At 39.7% G+C, this 16,153-nt stretch overlaps 1 protein-coding gene across 8 annotated transcripts in view; it reads left to right on the top strand.

Annotated features, from left to right (window-relative positions):
* EBF1 (EBF transcription factor 1) overlaps nt 1-16,153 on the top strand; it is a 391,714-nt gene that overhangs the window by 16,694 nt on the left and 358,867 nt on the right. For all 8 annotated transcript variants that reach the window (XM_004453513.4, XM_004453516.4, XM_004453515.4 and 5 more), the window contains exon 6: nt 7,121-7,189. In XM_004453513.4, the coding sequence (XP_004453570.2) occupies nt 7,121-7,189 (69 nt within the window). The remainder of the gene's footprint in view (nt 1-7,120; nt 7,190-16,153) is intronic.

The following is a 16,153-nucleotide window of genomic DNA, read 5'->3' as shown; positions in this document are numbered from 1 at the left end:
GCAAATGATGATGTTTGTACTGCCGTGGCTGAGAGGGAAAAGCCATATTCAAAATGTCATCCTGCTAATGTTACAGATTATGGTTTTCCTGGCTCCTATAGCTGTGTAAAGGGGTACTGTTTGTTTACTAGGCCACCATGACCCTATTACACAAACCTGTCATCTATTGTGTGGCTAACAGTCTTTTAAATTGCAAATCTGATGCTCTTTAGGGGGTTTTAGGAAAAAAATTCTCACCTTCCACACCATCCTATTTCTCTTGATTTCTTGCCTGTTGTAAGTGGAAGTTGGGATGTGCTGAATTTGCACCAGGGGTGCAAATGCAGGCTCAATTATAAGCATAAAATTAGAGTCTGTTCACCATTAATCAGCCTGGCTAATTGCTATGCACCACCATTAGCCATATGGTGTGAAAGACAGCTTGCTCTCCCCAAGATGAAATTTCTTCATTGCAGACATGAAATAGTGAAGGCCTCGGATTTTAAAAGAGCTTGTTTTAGATATTTAATTTCTAAACAACTTTCTGCGGTGCTTTCTATCAAGGCTAACGGCACAATAAAACTTTGCGTTTATGTCACAAAAGCAGTATATTTATAGTACTTTGGAGCTATGGCAAAGAAGACAGAGAATTTAGATTGACAAGAAAGGGCTTGGAGTGATTCTGATTTGTTGCAAGCAAAGAAGAAAAAAAAAGAAAGGAAAACACCAGAGAATTGTGTCTCAGGTGGTTGCAAATTTAAGAAATCCATTGTGCTTGTCGTAAGGGAAGACCCTTTTCTTGGGCTGGCTAAAGGATTTGCCACCACTGGATGATAATTATTGACAATCTTAAAGACAACACCTCTGTGGTTTGATGGCAGGGAGTGCTTTCTTTGCAATTCTGGGAGAGTGTCTGCATTTTTGGTAAATTGGAATCTATCGTACCCATCAGCATTGCATTTTGCTAATACCCAGTAGTTAAGTTCTTAAGATAATAAGGTCCTCTGAATGATTTTGAAGCAGGATTTCATAAGGGCTTTGATTAGAGTTGCATTCTGACATTTTGTGTTTAAATGTGAATGGAAAATATGAACTGTGTTTGGTAGGGTGTGTCCAGTTCCCAGTCCCTGGGGCAGACTGAAGCAGATATTTCCCCCCCCTTGAGTGCACAGGTCAGTTATAGGGGATGAGTGCCTTTCTCTTTTTCCATCAGCAGTGCCTGGCATCTTAGGGGACCATGAACTCTCAGGGCTAGCCTGGTCCCTTGATATCTCCTTTTCTTCCTTCCTCTTCTGCTGCCTTTTTTCCCATTTCAGATTCCAGCTTATGCGGGGTTTCTTTCCGGCTGCATCCCTGGCCTTGGGCTGAGTTAAATCCCTTTGTTTTACATTTCCATTATACCTTGCTTTTCCTTCGTAGTGCTCAGCCCTCTTGTAATTCTGGTTCAATGTCTGCCTGCCTTCACTGGACTAAGAGCTCATGAAGGAAAGGAAGTTTCTCAGTTGTCCTATTTGTGAAATGTAGGGGGCTAATATCACTTAACTCATAGGGTGATTCTTAAATGTTTAAATGCTATCCTCCCCCTAAACATTTATCACAGTGCCTGTCATGTATTGAGCCTGAATGCCTATTATTTTATTAACAGTAGTAGCATTAGTATTACTAGAAGTAGTAGAAGCAGTAATAGCTATAGCAGCAGTAGCAGCAGCATCTGCAGTGTCTAGCAAAGTACCAGGCACATAGTTGCTCAAAGTGAATGATGACAAGAGAATATTGAAAGGAAGTGATGAATCTTTGTTCATTCTAGTTGTGGTAGTAGGGATGTTTTCATTTGTTCTTTTAGCACCTACTGTGTGCAAAGCACAGTGGGATGAAGAGGCAAAAAGAACTGGGTCCTGCAGCTTGGTCCTAAAGTTTAGCCTGGAAGATGAGACCTGTAAGTAAGTAACTAGAAAGCACTGTAGAAAAGACTGAATGTTGAGGCAAAGGGCTTTGGCTGAAAGAAAGGAAGAAGCGCTTGTAGGTAGGTCATAGTATTGGGAATGGGGAAGAGGGGTAAGATGGGAGAGAGACTTTGCAAGGGGCCATGAAGTTTTTGGGCACTTTTGCTGGTGTTCCAGGCAGGATTTCTCTGGGGAGAGGTCTGAAGGTAGGTGGACCTGAGGGCTAGAGCTGAAGAGAGAGTCAGGATGAAAGAAAAATGACTTTGAGGTCTTTTCCCAAAGGCAAGAGTTGTGGGCTTTGATGGGATTGATAAGGTGGGAGAATAGAAAGAGAAGAGGTCATGGATATACTCTTGGGGAGTGTGCACATTTAGTATGGAGGGCAAGTATGTTAGAGAGTTAGGAAAATGAACCTTGAGCACACAGGACATAGAAATAAAAGGATAGTGTTTCAAATAGGGGATGTGGGGCCCATATAATATATAAGTACTAGAGAGATCCATGTGGACATAGAGACTAGAAAAAGCAGCCAGAAGGTCTCTTACTGGTCACCTTTGAGAGAGAAGATTCAAGTAGGTGCTGAGGGTTGGAAGCCAGTTTTTATGGGACTGAGGTGGCAAGGAGTGAGTGATGGTAACTCTTACAAGGAGAAAGTTTCACAGTGAAGAAATTAACTTGAGAGAAAAGGAGCAAGAGAATGGGAAAACTTGACAATGTTTGTACACTGAGGGAAAGGGTTATCTAGAGAGAGAGAGTGGGGCAGAAAATGCAGAACCAAGATGTAGCAGTCGATGAGGCAGAATGGAAAGGATCCAATGGCTCAGTTAGCTGGAGTTAGTGTTATAAAGACAAATAACTTGTTTTTAAGCCATGTGAAAAAAAGAGAGGATAGAGGAGTCTACAGCCATAGAAAGAAGTTCCATGAGGATCTGCAGGCCCCATCAACAGGAGATGTCCAGATGTTTCTTGCTGTGATTTGTGAAGCTGTGAGTCAGCTCACTGCGACTTGCCACCCGTGTTAGGCTGCTAAGGAACAGACTCATGTGTTTTTGTTTTCCCTGGGTGTGCAGAATGGTTCAGGAGACATGCAATGCTGCTGAGGCCCACCGTGGACCTACCACACCAGCTGCTGGCACCCGCTCCTGTGACGAGTCACGTGGCTCTCTTTTCACAGGCTGCCGGTTGGGAAGGGATGTGAACAGTAGTGACACCTGCCTAATTTTGGACTCCTGTTCTGGTGACAAAACAAATGAAGAAACTCCAAGCTCCCCAGTAGATGCCCACTTTAGGGACAGATTCTTTCTCTGTGCCCGACTCAGTGCCTGATACATATAATGAGAACCGACAGAACATTGTTGTGAAAGAAAGACGGCCTGTCTGCCATACAGTTGTGAGGACATAATTACCCTCATATCTTGTGCTTTCTTTTATTTATATGGTAACTTTTCCCTTTAAGTGCTTTTGCATCTTCTTTCATTTACTCTATTGTTTGAGTCTGATCCTTCTTCTGCCTTACGCATAATGACTCTCCTCCTTTCAGCCTGTCCTTCATGATTAATGGCTGTGTTGTGTAAGGGGAGGTTGGCACTCGCCTTTCTTGGTCCTTCTGAATTCAACAGAGAGAACCAGCTCAGTTCAGCTTAGAGAACTCATGGGGGCCTGGAAGACTGGCTCAGAGAAGGAGGATTCTTCTTGCTTCATTTGGCTCTGGGTGGTTAGAACTAGGAAGCTACAGAGGCATAGTTTCCAGCTCAGTCTAAGGAAGACCTTTCTCTCCCCATACTTTGAAACTGATTTTGAATTTTTTAATGAGGAAGGAATATTGTAATGCAAGGAAGAACACTACAGAAGTATGAAAATGAAATCTGTATCTTTCATGCTTCCGCAGAATTCCAAATGCACACATATATGCACATATGTCCATGCCATGTGTGTGTATATCCACCCAGGGTACAGATCAGTGTTCCATTTTGGGAAGATGACTATGATGATGCAGAGATGTGACCTGAAAAACAGGTCACTCACTGCTACTTTATGTGAAGTTTCCTTTATGATTGTTGAGAACTTCCTAGCTCCTTCATTCTCTTTCTCACCTTTTCTTCATTCTCCCCATCCCCCCCCATTCTATCTTTCCCTCTGCCTTTCTGTTCTTCACATCTGTCTGTTTCCTGGGTCCCGTGTGGCACAGCACAGAGAGGCAGTTCTCATTTACTCTGTACCTAAGTTCCTCTGGCTCCTCTCAGAGCCATTTTTATTATAAAGAAATGAAGACAGTGCTTAAACCAAAGGACAGACCTCAGGCTGTGTGTCATCCTTGCTTGGGGAGATGGTTTGAGCTAGGGATGAGGAGGTGCATCTTCTTTCCATCCGAGGGTCAGCTTGGCTTCCTTTTTCTGTCATCCTTTTACTTTCCTGGATTGTATGCCCCCCCTCCCCCAATACATAACATTCATTCATTCATTCACTAACTCATTCAATCCGTCCATCCATCAATCAAATATCTGAGCTTCTGTATTCTGTCTCAGGCCTTGTGCTACTCATTAGGCAAATACAATGACACAGTTTTTTAGTTCATGAAGCAAATGGGTAAATGCGGGGGTGGGGGTGGGGAGGAAGGAGATAGTAACCACAAATGCACAGATATCTGTAACAATATAATTTGCATTGTGACAAGTGCCCTGAAAGGAAATAATAGGAGGGGACTAATTTAGATTAAGGATGGGTGTCCAGGCAAACCATCAAGACCGAGAGGCGAAGGGGCAGTAGAGGTTGGCTAGGAGGGAAGTGTTGGAGAAGAAAGGCCTGCGTGGGCCTGGCCCTGAGGTCAGAATAAGCTGGCACATGAGAGGAATGGAAATTGGCCAGTGTGGCTGGAGCTTGGCAAGTTGAAGGAGAATGACAGGAGGTCGGGAGGTGGTCTGGCATTATGTTGTGGCATAGATTTATTCTGAGTGTGGTGGGAAGTTATTAAAAGGTCTTGAGCAGCGAAGTGATACAATCTCATTGACGTTTTGAAAAGATCACTGGCTATTGTAGGGGGTCAAGTGGAGCAGCAAGGCCGGGGAGGGGAGGGGACTGTGGGTGTCCACATGAGAATTGAACGTGGCTTGGCCCAAGGTGGTGGTGGTGGGGAGGGAGAGAATAGGAGAGGCTTGAGATGCAGACTCTTTCTGCAGTGATCATCTTGCAAGTGGGAAGGGTCCCTGGAGGACATTTATTCCAGGCAGGACTGCTGCGAGGGTGAGAAAAAGGCCACCAGAGGCTCACATCACCCATTTTCTGTTTTGAAAGGGAAAAGGTGGGATAATTTGGCCTTCTCATCAGTTTTCCAACTGGGTGTGATCTGCCTCTGCACAGCAGAGCTGCTCACTACTTGGAGGAGCAGGGGCTATAGGCAGTGGCCTTGAAGTGGACTTTCCTTGAGCCCTTAGTAGGGCCAGTCACCCAGTCCTTGATTTGCATCCTTACTGTATTGAATTCATGCTGTGGTACTTAGAGGTGGGTGCTTCAGTTGCCTCCATTTTACGAATGAGGAAACTAAGACTTGGTGAGGTGGAACGCCTTGCTCAAGGTGACACAGGCAGGTCTGCCTGACTCCAGAGCCAGTGTTCTTATCCACTGTACTCTTCTGGCAAATTCTTGAAATGTAGGTGTCTATGGGAGCAGAGTTCAGGGTTGATGGTTTATTTTTCAACTGCTTGTACTTTCCATTCCCTTGTTTCTTCTCCTGTCTCTTAGGTATTGGAATGCATTGGGCTTTCTCTCCCAAAAGTACTGCCATAGCAGAACACAGGCCCCGAAGAAAGTTTCCCCTGAATCAGAAAAGGAAATGCTGTAGGATGGATGGAGTGGCTTTTGGCTGGGGCTTTGATGAAGGAGATACAATTCTTACTCTTGCTTTTTGGAGATATGAGAGACACAGAATTAGCACCAAGTTTGGAAACTGATTCTTTTCTCAGAAATACATAGTTCCAGCAAGGGAAAAGACTTCCCAACCTTGGCAAAAAGACTCCCTGTGCTGGAGAATATTTCTGGGTCCTGAAAATGAAGTTCAGTGTTTGGTTCTCTCCAGCAGCTCTCCAAATTTAGGTTCTGTGATTCATTAAGTTGTACATGTGCACATTTGTGTGTGTGTGTGAGAGAGAGAGGAAGAAAAGTGCATCTTTTCTTTGTGGCTCATGGTAAAGTTAACCTCTTGGATAATCTCCCCACATCCTTGATTGACCAAACATGTGCTTTCACAGGGTGGCTGATGATATAGACTGGCCAGTAGATACACTTTTTAAATTTGTGAACAAGTCTCAGATGGATAACCCTCCCTCCAACATGGTTAAATTTTCAAAACACTAATTTATCACCCTTTGGAAACATCTCCAGTAAAAAAAAAAAAAAAAAAAATTCAACCTTAAGATTAGATTGAGGGTGGGATTTAAGTAGTGGCTGCTCTGCCCCTGACCTAGTAAAGAAGTCTGCCTACTATAGGGCCGTGCTAACCATTGGATGAGCCATCCATAATCCTCCCAGAAAGCTGAAATGGTAGCCAGTGCAGGCCATAGCAACCAGAGGGCATGTGGATCTCTGCTTGTTCTTTTATCTTGACAACTTTCATCTTAATTATTGTCTTGTACTTGTAGTCTCATGAAGATGGTTCAGAAGCAAACACTTAGAGCTTTAGGATTTTGGAAAGGCTGCGGTTGAAGGAAACTTCTTCCATAAAAGAGAAAGGAGAAGATAAAGGAATCCATTAAATACAAAATGACTGGAGGGGGAGAAATCACTCATGCCTCATTATTGAAGCGTTCCACGCAATTAGTGTGATCTTGAGGGAAGAATGTTTGAGCCACCCACAACCCTGAATATTCTCCTTGGGTAGATGTAGCAAGAATACACTTCACAGTGAACTCTTCCAACAGAGCGGACAGTGATGGGAAGACCCCACTGTAGGGTTGCAGGGCTGTCAGGTGCACTGGGAAGAGCTCCTCTGCCTCCCTCCTTCTTTGTGCAGGGAGAGGTTAAGCCTGGCCATTAACCCATATTTGACCCAATAGAATTTTCTGTCCCAGGGATCCGTTGATTGCCAGGTATGGCTGTGTGGTAATTCTAGCATTTGCAACCCAGCAATTTGAACCTTCTGTCTGCCTAAATGATGATTTTTCGTTGTAATGGCTGTACTAAATCCTTTTGCTTTTGCTTCATAGCCGCTGTTGTGACAAGAAAAGCTGTGGCAACCGAAATGAGACTCCCTCTGATCCAGTGATAATTGACAGGTAGGGACCACTCTTCTTTCACTGGATTCTTATTCCTCATTAGAACGAAACACCTGCCTTAGGATGCTCATGGGCAAGGGTTAAGAATGCACGTGGCCAAAATTTGCCTGTTGGTCATGACTTAAGCTGTGTGGAGAGATTGTGATTCCTGGGAAAGCCATATGGATTGTTATTTGGAGGCCTGTTTCTTGGATTGCTCCGGTTTTGTGTCTGATTCATGCTCCTAAAGGGCTTTTTTTTTCTTTCCTGATTTTCTGTGGCTCAATCCCCATGCTGTGCCAGGAAGCTTTGGAAATAAAATAATAATAGTTTGTGATTTATGAAATGTGGTTGGGTGCTTATAAATATTTAACTTTTATTTGAAAAATGTTTGAATCATTATCACTTTTAGCTACAGTAGTTCTGTTGGATGTAATCCATCTACATTTTAAAGTTTTATTTATGCATAAAAGCAGTTTAAAGAGATCTGTGAACCAAGATTTTCTGCTGTATGCTGGGTTTGATTGTAGCTCATACAGTTTTGTAAGTTGATTAATTTATCCTGCTTGTCTTAATTATTGTGTTTTAAAACAGATACATATTACTAATCTGACATGACCAAGTAAATCACTGTAGAACAATAAATCTGTTTTAGTTGTTGGGTGCAATTTGGAGTCAGTGTGCACACATTATGCAAAGTCGCATTCCAAATATTCATTTTACATTTTAATTATTGAAATTCATTGTATGGAAACATGAATGATAAACTATTTGTTACATAGTATCACTCATGGAGAGTTAAATGGCCTGGAAGGTTTATAGATACTGTCCGTTGTCAGCTAGCTCCTTCCACTAGCTAGAAAAAGAGTCCTACAAATAAGACGGATGGATTCCTTATTGAGGAAATCAAGGGCTGAAAAAAAGGCCCCTTTTTGGGTTTTGGTAATACTGATTTTTGACCAAAAAAAAAACCCCACAAAAAGCAAAAACGACCTGACTTTCCAGTTTTCATGTATTTGGGGCTTAATTTATCATTTTCCAGTTTACAGAAAAATGAAAGCAACAATACTATTTACTTTGCTTAATCATAATTTTTGTCAAAAGACTAATTGTTAATTTTGACTTACATGATTCTTTAGGTTTAAACCCAATTTTGATTACCAAGTAGCTTTATAAAGGCTACATTAAATCAGATATTTTAATTAAATAGCTCTCAACCAGATGATTGATTAAGAACATATTTTTGCTCGATAAGGTTTTAACATAAGCTAGGGAAAGTATTTGATTCACAGTTAAACATATGAAAATTTAATGTGTAGTCAGGTTGCGTGCTGCGTATAGAATAGCATGTTTATCTGTGAGAGCAGACAGGCCATTCATATGATTTCTTTTTCTGCAATGTAAGATGTCTCCAAATGACTAAGGTCAAAAATATATATAACCTTATGCTGTGTGTTTCATTTAAACATACCTCTTTAAAATATCACTTATTATTTTAAGCAAGTTTTTCTTATGCGTCTATTAAAAAGAAAATTGTTCTGATCAAAGGATCAGCCCAAATAATCACCAGAACTTTGGAACTATAAGCATTTTGTTCGGCCATACAGTTACTTTTGGTTTAGATGATGTCAAGAACCTCACCTTGCCACCCTTAAAGAAAACACTTTTTTTTTTTTTTGGCTTGTGAATGGGTTAAGCTTTTAAGTTCTTCGTTTGGTTTTAAGCTGTGACTCTGATATAGAAGACTGATATGACTGTGGTTTGAATAACATTTGATTTTGACCTGTTCCTGTGGGTTGCAATGGCATAAGAAACTTGACTCAGCAGCGCTGTAATTAGCCCGGCCCGTGTTTTTGAAACAGGATTGTGTTACCTGGATTGCATTAGCGTGGCTTCTTTTGTTGCCGCCTCGCATCTGTCCCAGTAGGGTACTTAAAACCTTTTCTTGGCTGGAGTAGTTCAAACAATTTGGGCAAAATAAGTATGCACTTTATACTGTTGGTGGCTTTAGAGATATTACTCATGACATTTATCCTTTTTACTTTTTTCCCTTTTGGTTTAACAAAGTAGAAAACAGTGGGTAGCCAATCTTGGTCTTGTAAGAGAGAAGTACTTTAAAAACGGCTGAAAACCAGTGTATCTGCGCAAGTCCCAACATATGTTTATTTGCTGACTGTTTGCTGCTGTCTCCCATGAGCTATTTTTTCAAGTGGTGATGCCAGTTGATATGCAAAATCCCATTTAGCTATTTTCATTTGTATCAGAGTTTTCAAAATTTATTTGTCCTTCAGTCTGCCAGAGGTTTTAAAAGCTCCAGTCCTGTCTGCTGATAACGTGGAACTTCCATTTTTAACAACGAGAGGAGAGAATAACAACAAGAAAAGAACTTAGGCAAGGAAGGGCAAAATAGAAAAGATTTTTCAACTCCATAAAATTGCTGCAAAGGGAAAAAATGATGGCAACTGTGTTTGAATTTCATAGTTTCCAATTTGATTCTATATTACTGATTGCATAATATCTGTGTTACGTGCTTAGGGTTTGATTTGCTTTCTGATTCATGGATGCAAATCTCTGCATATTTCATAAAAATAGGTTATGGGGCCTGCGTTAAGCAGCAATAGTAACTGTTTTTACAAGATGCATGCAATATGCAATTATAGAGCTTAGAGTACAGTCAATCGTTGCATTAGGATTTAGCATAGTTTTAATATGCAGTCACCTTCTGGGCACCCATAATTTTTAGCTCCCTTTGCTTTTCCTTCGGAATTTGGAAGAATGCTGCTATTTTTATCAGTCAAAAGACTTTTAGCAGTGGTTATTCAGGAAAACTATTTATAGGAGAGATAGAAGAGGCTTTCTGGTCATATGGCAGTGGTGCAGGGTAAGCTATTTTCTGTGTTAAATTTTGGCTGTATTATTTGTTGCCAGTGATTTGGGGACACCAGCTTGGCATGTTCTATCAAAAAAAAGCAGAATTAATAAAATCAGCAGTCACATTCTGTGATTTAGAAAACGGGCTTCTACTTCATTCTATTATAATAGCTTACAGCAAAGTAAGAAAGATATGACCCAAACTCTTTTTACATTGTGACAATTTGTCAAGTCACTTCAGAAAAGTTTCTAGGAAAATTGCTGTAAATGCAGGAAATGTACATCTGGAGTTGACTGCCAGGTTATATCTCTGCCTGATGCCAAGTAGCTTGATTAAGAAGCACAAAATTCAACCTGTGCCCAATTATCCAGATATTTGGACTGTGTAGATGTGGGAAAAGTGAAATGTGTTATGTCTAATAGCTGATGACCAGGAGCTAATAACAGCAAATTTCATTATGGCTGAGGTAAAGGGCTATGTCTGATAATTACTGTTAAAATAAAAAGCCAAGAATGACATCCAGTTACAGAATTAAGGTGGAGATTGATCTGACATACTCACATAGTAACTTATATTTGAATTTAAAATGTTTGCAATAAAATTCATGTTTAGAAATGGGGCTATATTGTGGTTTTATTACCACACTGGATATCCTTGTGTCCTAACCTTTTTCCTTGGAGTTATCTTAGTTCAATAAATAAAACCTCATTAGACTATTCCCATTTCAACAAGTTTATTAAATTTTGCAGGAGTAATTAGCATAAGCTGTGCTAATTTTTCTGGAAGACTAATGAGGGAGGTTCTTAATTAGGTTTACCTTGTAAAAATCAGAAAAGATGATAATGACAAAAGTCACACAGGGTAGTCTGAATTGGGAACCCAGTTTTCCTGAATCTATTAAAAAAGCTTCCATTTTCTATATGAAAAACTTTTTTACATGCTCAAACTGAATCTATTAATCATGCTAATAGTTATTCCGTATCTAGTTAGTTAGTATTACACCCATTCTTGATTTGTCTGACAAAAGTCTTTGTTTTCCTACCCTGGCCTCACTTAACTATCTTTGAGTAATTACATGGATGAATACAGATGGTCTTACAAAAACATTCTTTCTTTCTCCAAATTATGCTCCAGGAGTCCTTTCACACAGAGACCTGGAGTTTCTGGTCAGATTTGAGTTGCTTAATTCCTGCAGGGATGGAGAGAGGGTGGCTCGATGTGTGCTTGTTTATTTGTTTTTTCAATTTAGGATCAGTGTGATTGAGGAAATAGTTACGCCACTAAGTAGGGGGAGAAAATGAGAGGCCAACTCCTCATTTCCCTGTACTGTGGATCCTTTGCAGTTAACAAGTGGGATTTTTTTTTTAATGGTTAAGAATAGAAATGGTAAAGACTGAAATTCTTCCTCAAATTATGTCCTCCTGTCTTGGGTGAATTCAGATGCATATAATGTGGCATATAATGTGGCTCAAGTAATCTGCAAGTTTTGGGTTCTTTACAGCCGCTATTAAAATCATGGATTTTTAAAGCCTGTCACCAAATACACCTCTAAAGGTTTGGGGTTGCTTTATTATAACCATAACAGATTTCCCATCTGTTATGTTATAAGAATCCCTGTATCTATAGCTTGTTGCTGAGATATGGACCTTGACATGCAATGTTAAACAAACAAAAAACAAAACACAAATATGGAAAATGAAAAACCTGGTCTGTTTGGAATTACTACCATTCAGACCACATTTAACCAAAGATCTCCCAAAAAGAGAAATAGCTTAGGTTTTTCAGGACTTTCTGAAGATCTTCCATCTCCAAATCAGTTTTATTTAGATTACACTTACTGAGTTAATTCTGTAATTAATGTGTGAAATAGGATGTTCAGTAGTGAAAATACCAGAATACCTATTTTACCTGTTGATTTTCATGTGATAGACATCATAGAAACATAAAAGCTTAACCATGTTAGTTTTGTTCACATGAACAATTTTGTTTAAGATCCATTCTTCATCTAAGAAGTCTAAATGCTATGGTAGGACTTTGTCAAAAAGTGCGGCATTGTATTGTCTTACCATCAAGCTAATTTTCTTGATTTAATATATCTGGGGTATTTAATATATATGCCCATCTATACAATAGAGAAACAATGGTAAAACTTTAGGATTTCTTTTTTAACCATTGAGTGGGGGGTATATTCTTGTAGGACTGTGAAGGCATCAGGGCCCCTCAACAATAAATGACTTCCTACCTGTCTTTTATTATCAGAGGTAAATTCCAAAATTTCACTTAAATTTTTTTTCTTTTTTTGTCTTCTGTAAAAATAAAGTCCCTCAAATAATATGAAAATAAACATACATTTTTGTTAAAGTTGCAAATGAGTCAGAGTTTTATGGCTTCATTTCATTGACCTTACCGCTCTTATTATTTTGGGCTCCACCCAGTTTTTAGGTTCACCCACTAAGCATAAGCATTCTGAATTGTACACAGCAGCTCTGTGGGGCAGGAAGAACCAGAGGTGTAAATGTATTTCTCAGAGCTCTGACAAACCTTTTCATAAACAATTGCTGTCCTTTTGGCTGGGTTGAGGGGTTTGCAGTTTTTTTTTTTCAAAAGTGAAAACCAGTGTCAACACCAAGCATGCATTTATGGTTATTTATTAACCTTAGTGTATTTAAACATTTGTTTTCTCAGTGGGACTTCATATGTGATTATTAGAGATGAGACTTATGTGAGCATAATTCTACATTTTATCACAAATCAGATAATACCATTCTGAATATGAGATGAGCCCTGTATATTTGTGTGCAGTTTGCTGCCATGATAAGAAAATAACTAATACAATAAGCTAATAGCAGTGTGTATTCCATTTGCTATCAGCTATTCCCAAATACACACCCAGGATACATTAAAATGCATTTCAAATATGCTGACAATATATCATAAGGCAAAGTACTTCTACGTGGTACTACGGCAGAAGCTGTATAATGAACAACAGTGGTTTTCCTGTAAAGGAAATAATGGCAGCAACTTCCAAGAAATGTATTTAACGGAGTTTCAGAGAATCAGCAGTGTGTACATGTGGCAGCCCTGATGTCAGCTTATGGGGTGGGTTTGGTTTTTAAAAAAATTTTTATTTTTAATCCCTGTCACCATAACTTGCTTTTTTAATAGACCAGGTAAAAGACAGAATATTAGTGCAAAGTCCCTTGTGTGTCTTCTTAGGTCTTTGCACAGTTTGTGATCAGAATATATCACTATATTAAACATGCTTTTACTTTTCTAAAAGAAGTTGTGTAGAAAGGAAGAAAAAAATCCTTCCCAAGTCTAACTCTCCATTGATAAATTCCCCTCTTTTTCCCCTGCTGCTAACTCCCAACCAAATTCTCTATAAAAATGGACCAGATTTTTAAAACTCTCTTTAGAGGTTCCTGCACATGAAGAGATGATATTTTGGTGCTCTTAATTTGCATGAAGTGTGATCTGAAATAGACTACTAATTCTTCCTTCTCCTCCCTCTCCCCCATCCCATTCCTCTTTTTACACACTGTGTAACTCTATCCTGTCCAGGACAAAATAAAAGTGACCTAAATACTCTGATAGCAATCAATGAAATATGGTGAACAGTACAGGTTTGTCTTTGGTTGCTTGCTGTCCTTAAAGGTGTGGGCAGATGAAGATAAATCACCCTCACAAACTATTTCTCCAGTTACAAGCCTTTGTCCAGAAGCAAGTGAAGGTTTTAACATTACAGAACTTATTATGATAGAATTTTAATTGTCCTGCTCTTACTAAAGTGTGAAGCTGAATGTGTGTGTGCAGGTACATATTCTAGTGGGGAGAGGAGTCAGACCGTGAAACACTCTAGCGCTGTATTTTCTGTTGGGGGGGGAATGTCACATATGAATAGGATGTTAAGTGAGGTAAACTTAATGAAACTGATTCTGGGGAAGAGAATACCACTCATGTTTCAGGTATGAAATGTATACTCCACATTCGGGAGGAACAGAGTGGTCTTCAGTGTGCTTTGGGAGTTTTTATCTTTGAAGGTGAAGTGCTTGATTCCAGTTCCAAACATGTCCTCAAACCCTACTTGTAATGACTTAACTAGACAAGCTGGCAAATTATATAGCTTGATCCCACACAATAACGTCCAAAACGGCATTCAGTGACTCTCCCATTCCGCTAACTGTTTGAGGCACAATAGTTTTGTAATGTAATATAAAAGTAACAGCGTTAGCCAACACATCTTTAATAAGACATTGTCCGCGCCTTCGCCATATGCTACAGAGCAGCCTCTCACTCGGTGGGCCTTTTGATTCCTCTCAATAAGATTATTTCAAATACTCTAATCCTGAATCATTGACATGAATACAAAAGCCTAGTGACATCTAATAGATGCCTCTTAGCTTTGCTTTTCCTCTTGTTCCTTCCCTTTTTCTTCTCTTTTTACCTGACAAAAAGCTTATAGACACTTGGGCTCTGTCTCTCGGTAGCAGCATGGGGGGCTCCTCATGAAATAGAAAGGAGGAAAAAGAACTGACGAAGGCCTGATAAGCGAAGAGTGAAGGGCCATAGATTAAAAGTAAATGCCAGTAAATCCTACCCTGTACACTCACTTGTTCCTTTATTGTTTTCTTTAACACTCTCAGCGCCAGTGTAGGGAAAAAAGAGGAAATAGTAATCCAAATAAGCATGTGCATTTTTAATCTGGATATGATCATACTACGTATACATATAATTCTTGCCATTATAGGGTTTTGGCAAGAGTCTCAAATTTTGGTTCATGTAAGGGTGGTGGTTAAAAAAAAAGCCCCTTTAAGCAGTATCAAGAATCCCTCAAGAACTCTTTTGCTCATTTGCTGCTCAATTGGCCAAATATTGATAGTGTGTGTGTGTGTGTGTGTGGGGGGGAGATTGGGGTGGGAGGGTGTAGTGGTAGAAAGAGCCCTTCTGTAGGATTGTGAACCCTGGGGGCTCAAGACATGACATTTTCAAGGTTGGAATAACTTTTTCTTCCCTTTTCTTTTTTTAAGCAATGAATTGAAAATTATCAAAGTGAAATGCTAGGATATCTTGTTTCATGATATTAGCTGCTGCTTTTTCACAGGGCGTTGCTCCCTGCTAGAGCCTTGAGCACTCTGCCTGCCTGGACAGTTCACAGGGACTTAGACTCTGACGGTGTACACTGAGGAGTTAGCAGCACAGCTGGATAACTTTTCTAGTGGTCAGAGGCTGTGCCCAGGCACCCCTCTCCAAAGCAACCATGATCTGACTAAAGCTTTTTTTTTAAAACTCCATCTGAAGATTAGATAATCTTGCTCCTTAGAATTTTTTTAAACGATTGTGCAATAGATAAATTATTTGGATTTTTCCCTGTTTTTAATATGTTTCCCACTTATTAGTATTATGGTCTGTTAGTACTATTTTAAAATGTAATTTTTCATACAGTATTGGCTGCACTATTGGTTGAAGTTTCCTGACAAAATTCAAAGTTAGTTTGAGGAGCCCTGGACCTATGTCAGGTTGGTTTCTCTAGCACAAGAATGCACGTGCATGTGCCCACACACACTCATCACACAAAAGATAGATGGAGAGGGAGCACTCTTTTTTACTTACCAAAAAGTTATTTTTTCATGTGCTTTATTACTTGTATGCTTTATTATTATCTATCAATAAAATTGATTTGTTTAGAAAAGTTGGAAAAGAAAAGTGGTCAGGAGTTAATCTGGTTTTCTTCGAAGTTATTACTGACAGTGTCAAACACCCATGTTTCTCTAACAATCTTAGAGTTTTCTTAAAGCCAGATTCTAATCTCGGATGCTTGGCAAACATCTCAGACTATCTTTTAAAAACTTGAGTCCTTCCTGTCGCTGTAGGAGGGGGTGTGTTCCGTTCTGGCTATCCACACGTTCTCATATAAAGACCAGCATCTGAATCCTGGCTCATGAGCACCTTAAACCAAAACAAAGTCCAGACTGCTTTGTATGTAACATTAATTTATATCTGAGGAGACTTTGCGAAGTTGTAGAGCACTTTAAGGTATAATATTTCAGAGACTTCACTTCACAGATTTATGCAGGCATAAATTTGTTCCATTTTATGGATCTGTAAACTGAGGC

The sequence above is a fragment of the Dasypus novemcinctus genome, chromosome 2 (genome assembly GCF_030445035.2).
Source record: "Dasypus novemcinctus isolate mDasNov1 chromosome 2, mDasNov1.1.hap2, whole genome shotgun sequence".
Taxonomy (NCBI): Eukaryota; Metazoa; Chordata; class Mammalia; order Cingulata; family Dasypodidae; genus Dasypus; species Dasypus novemcinctus.
Note: the sequence above shows the minus strand (reverse complement) of the source record. Positions and strands in the feature narration are given on the sequence as shown.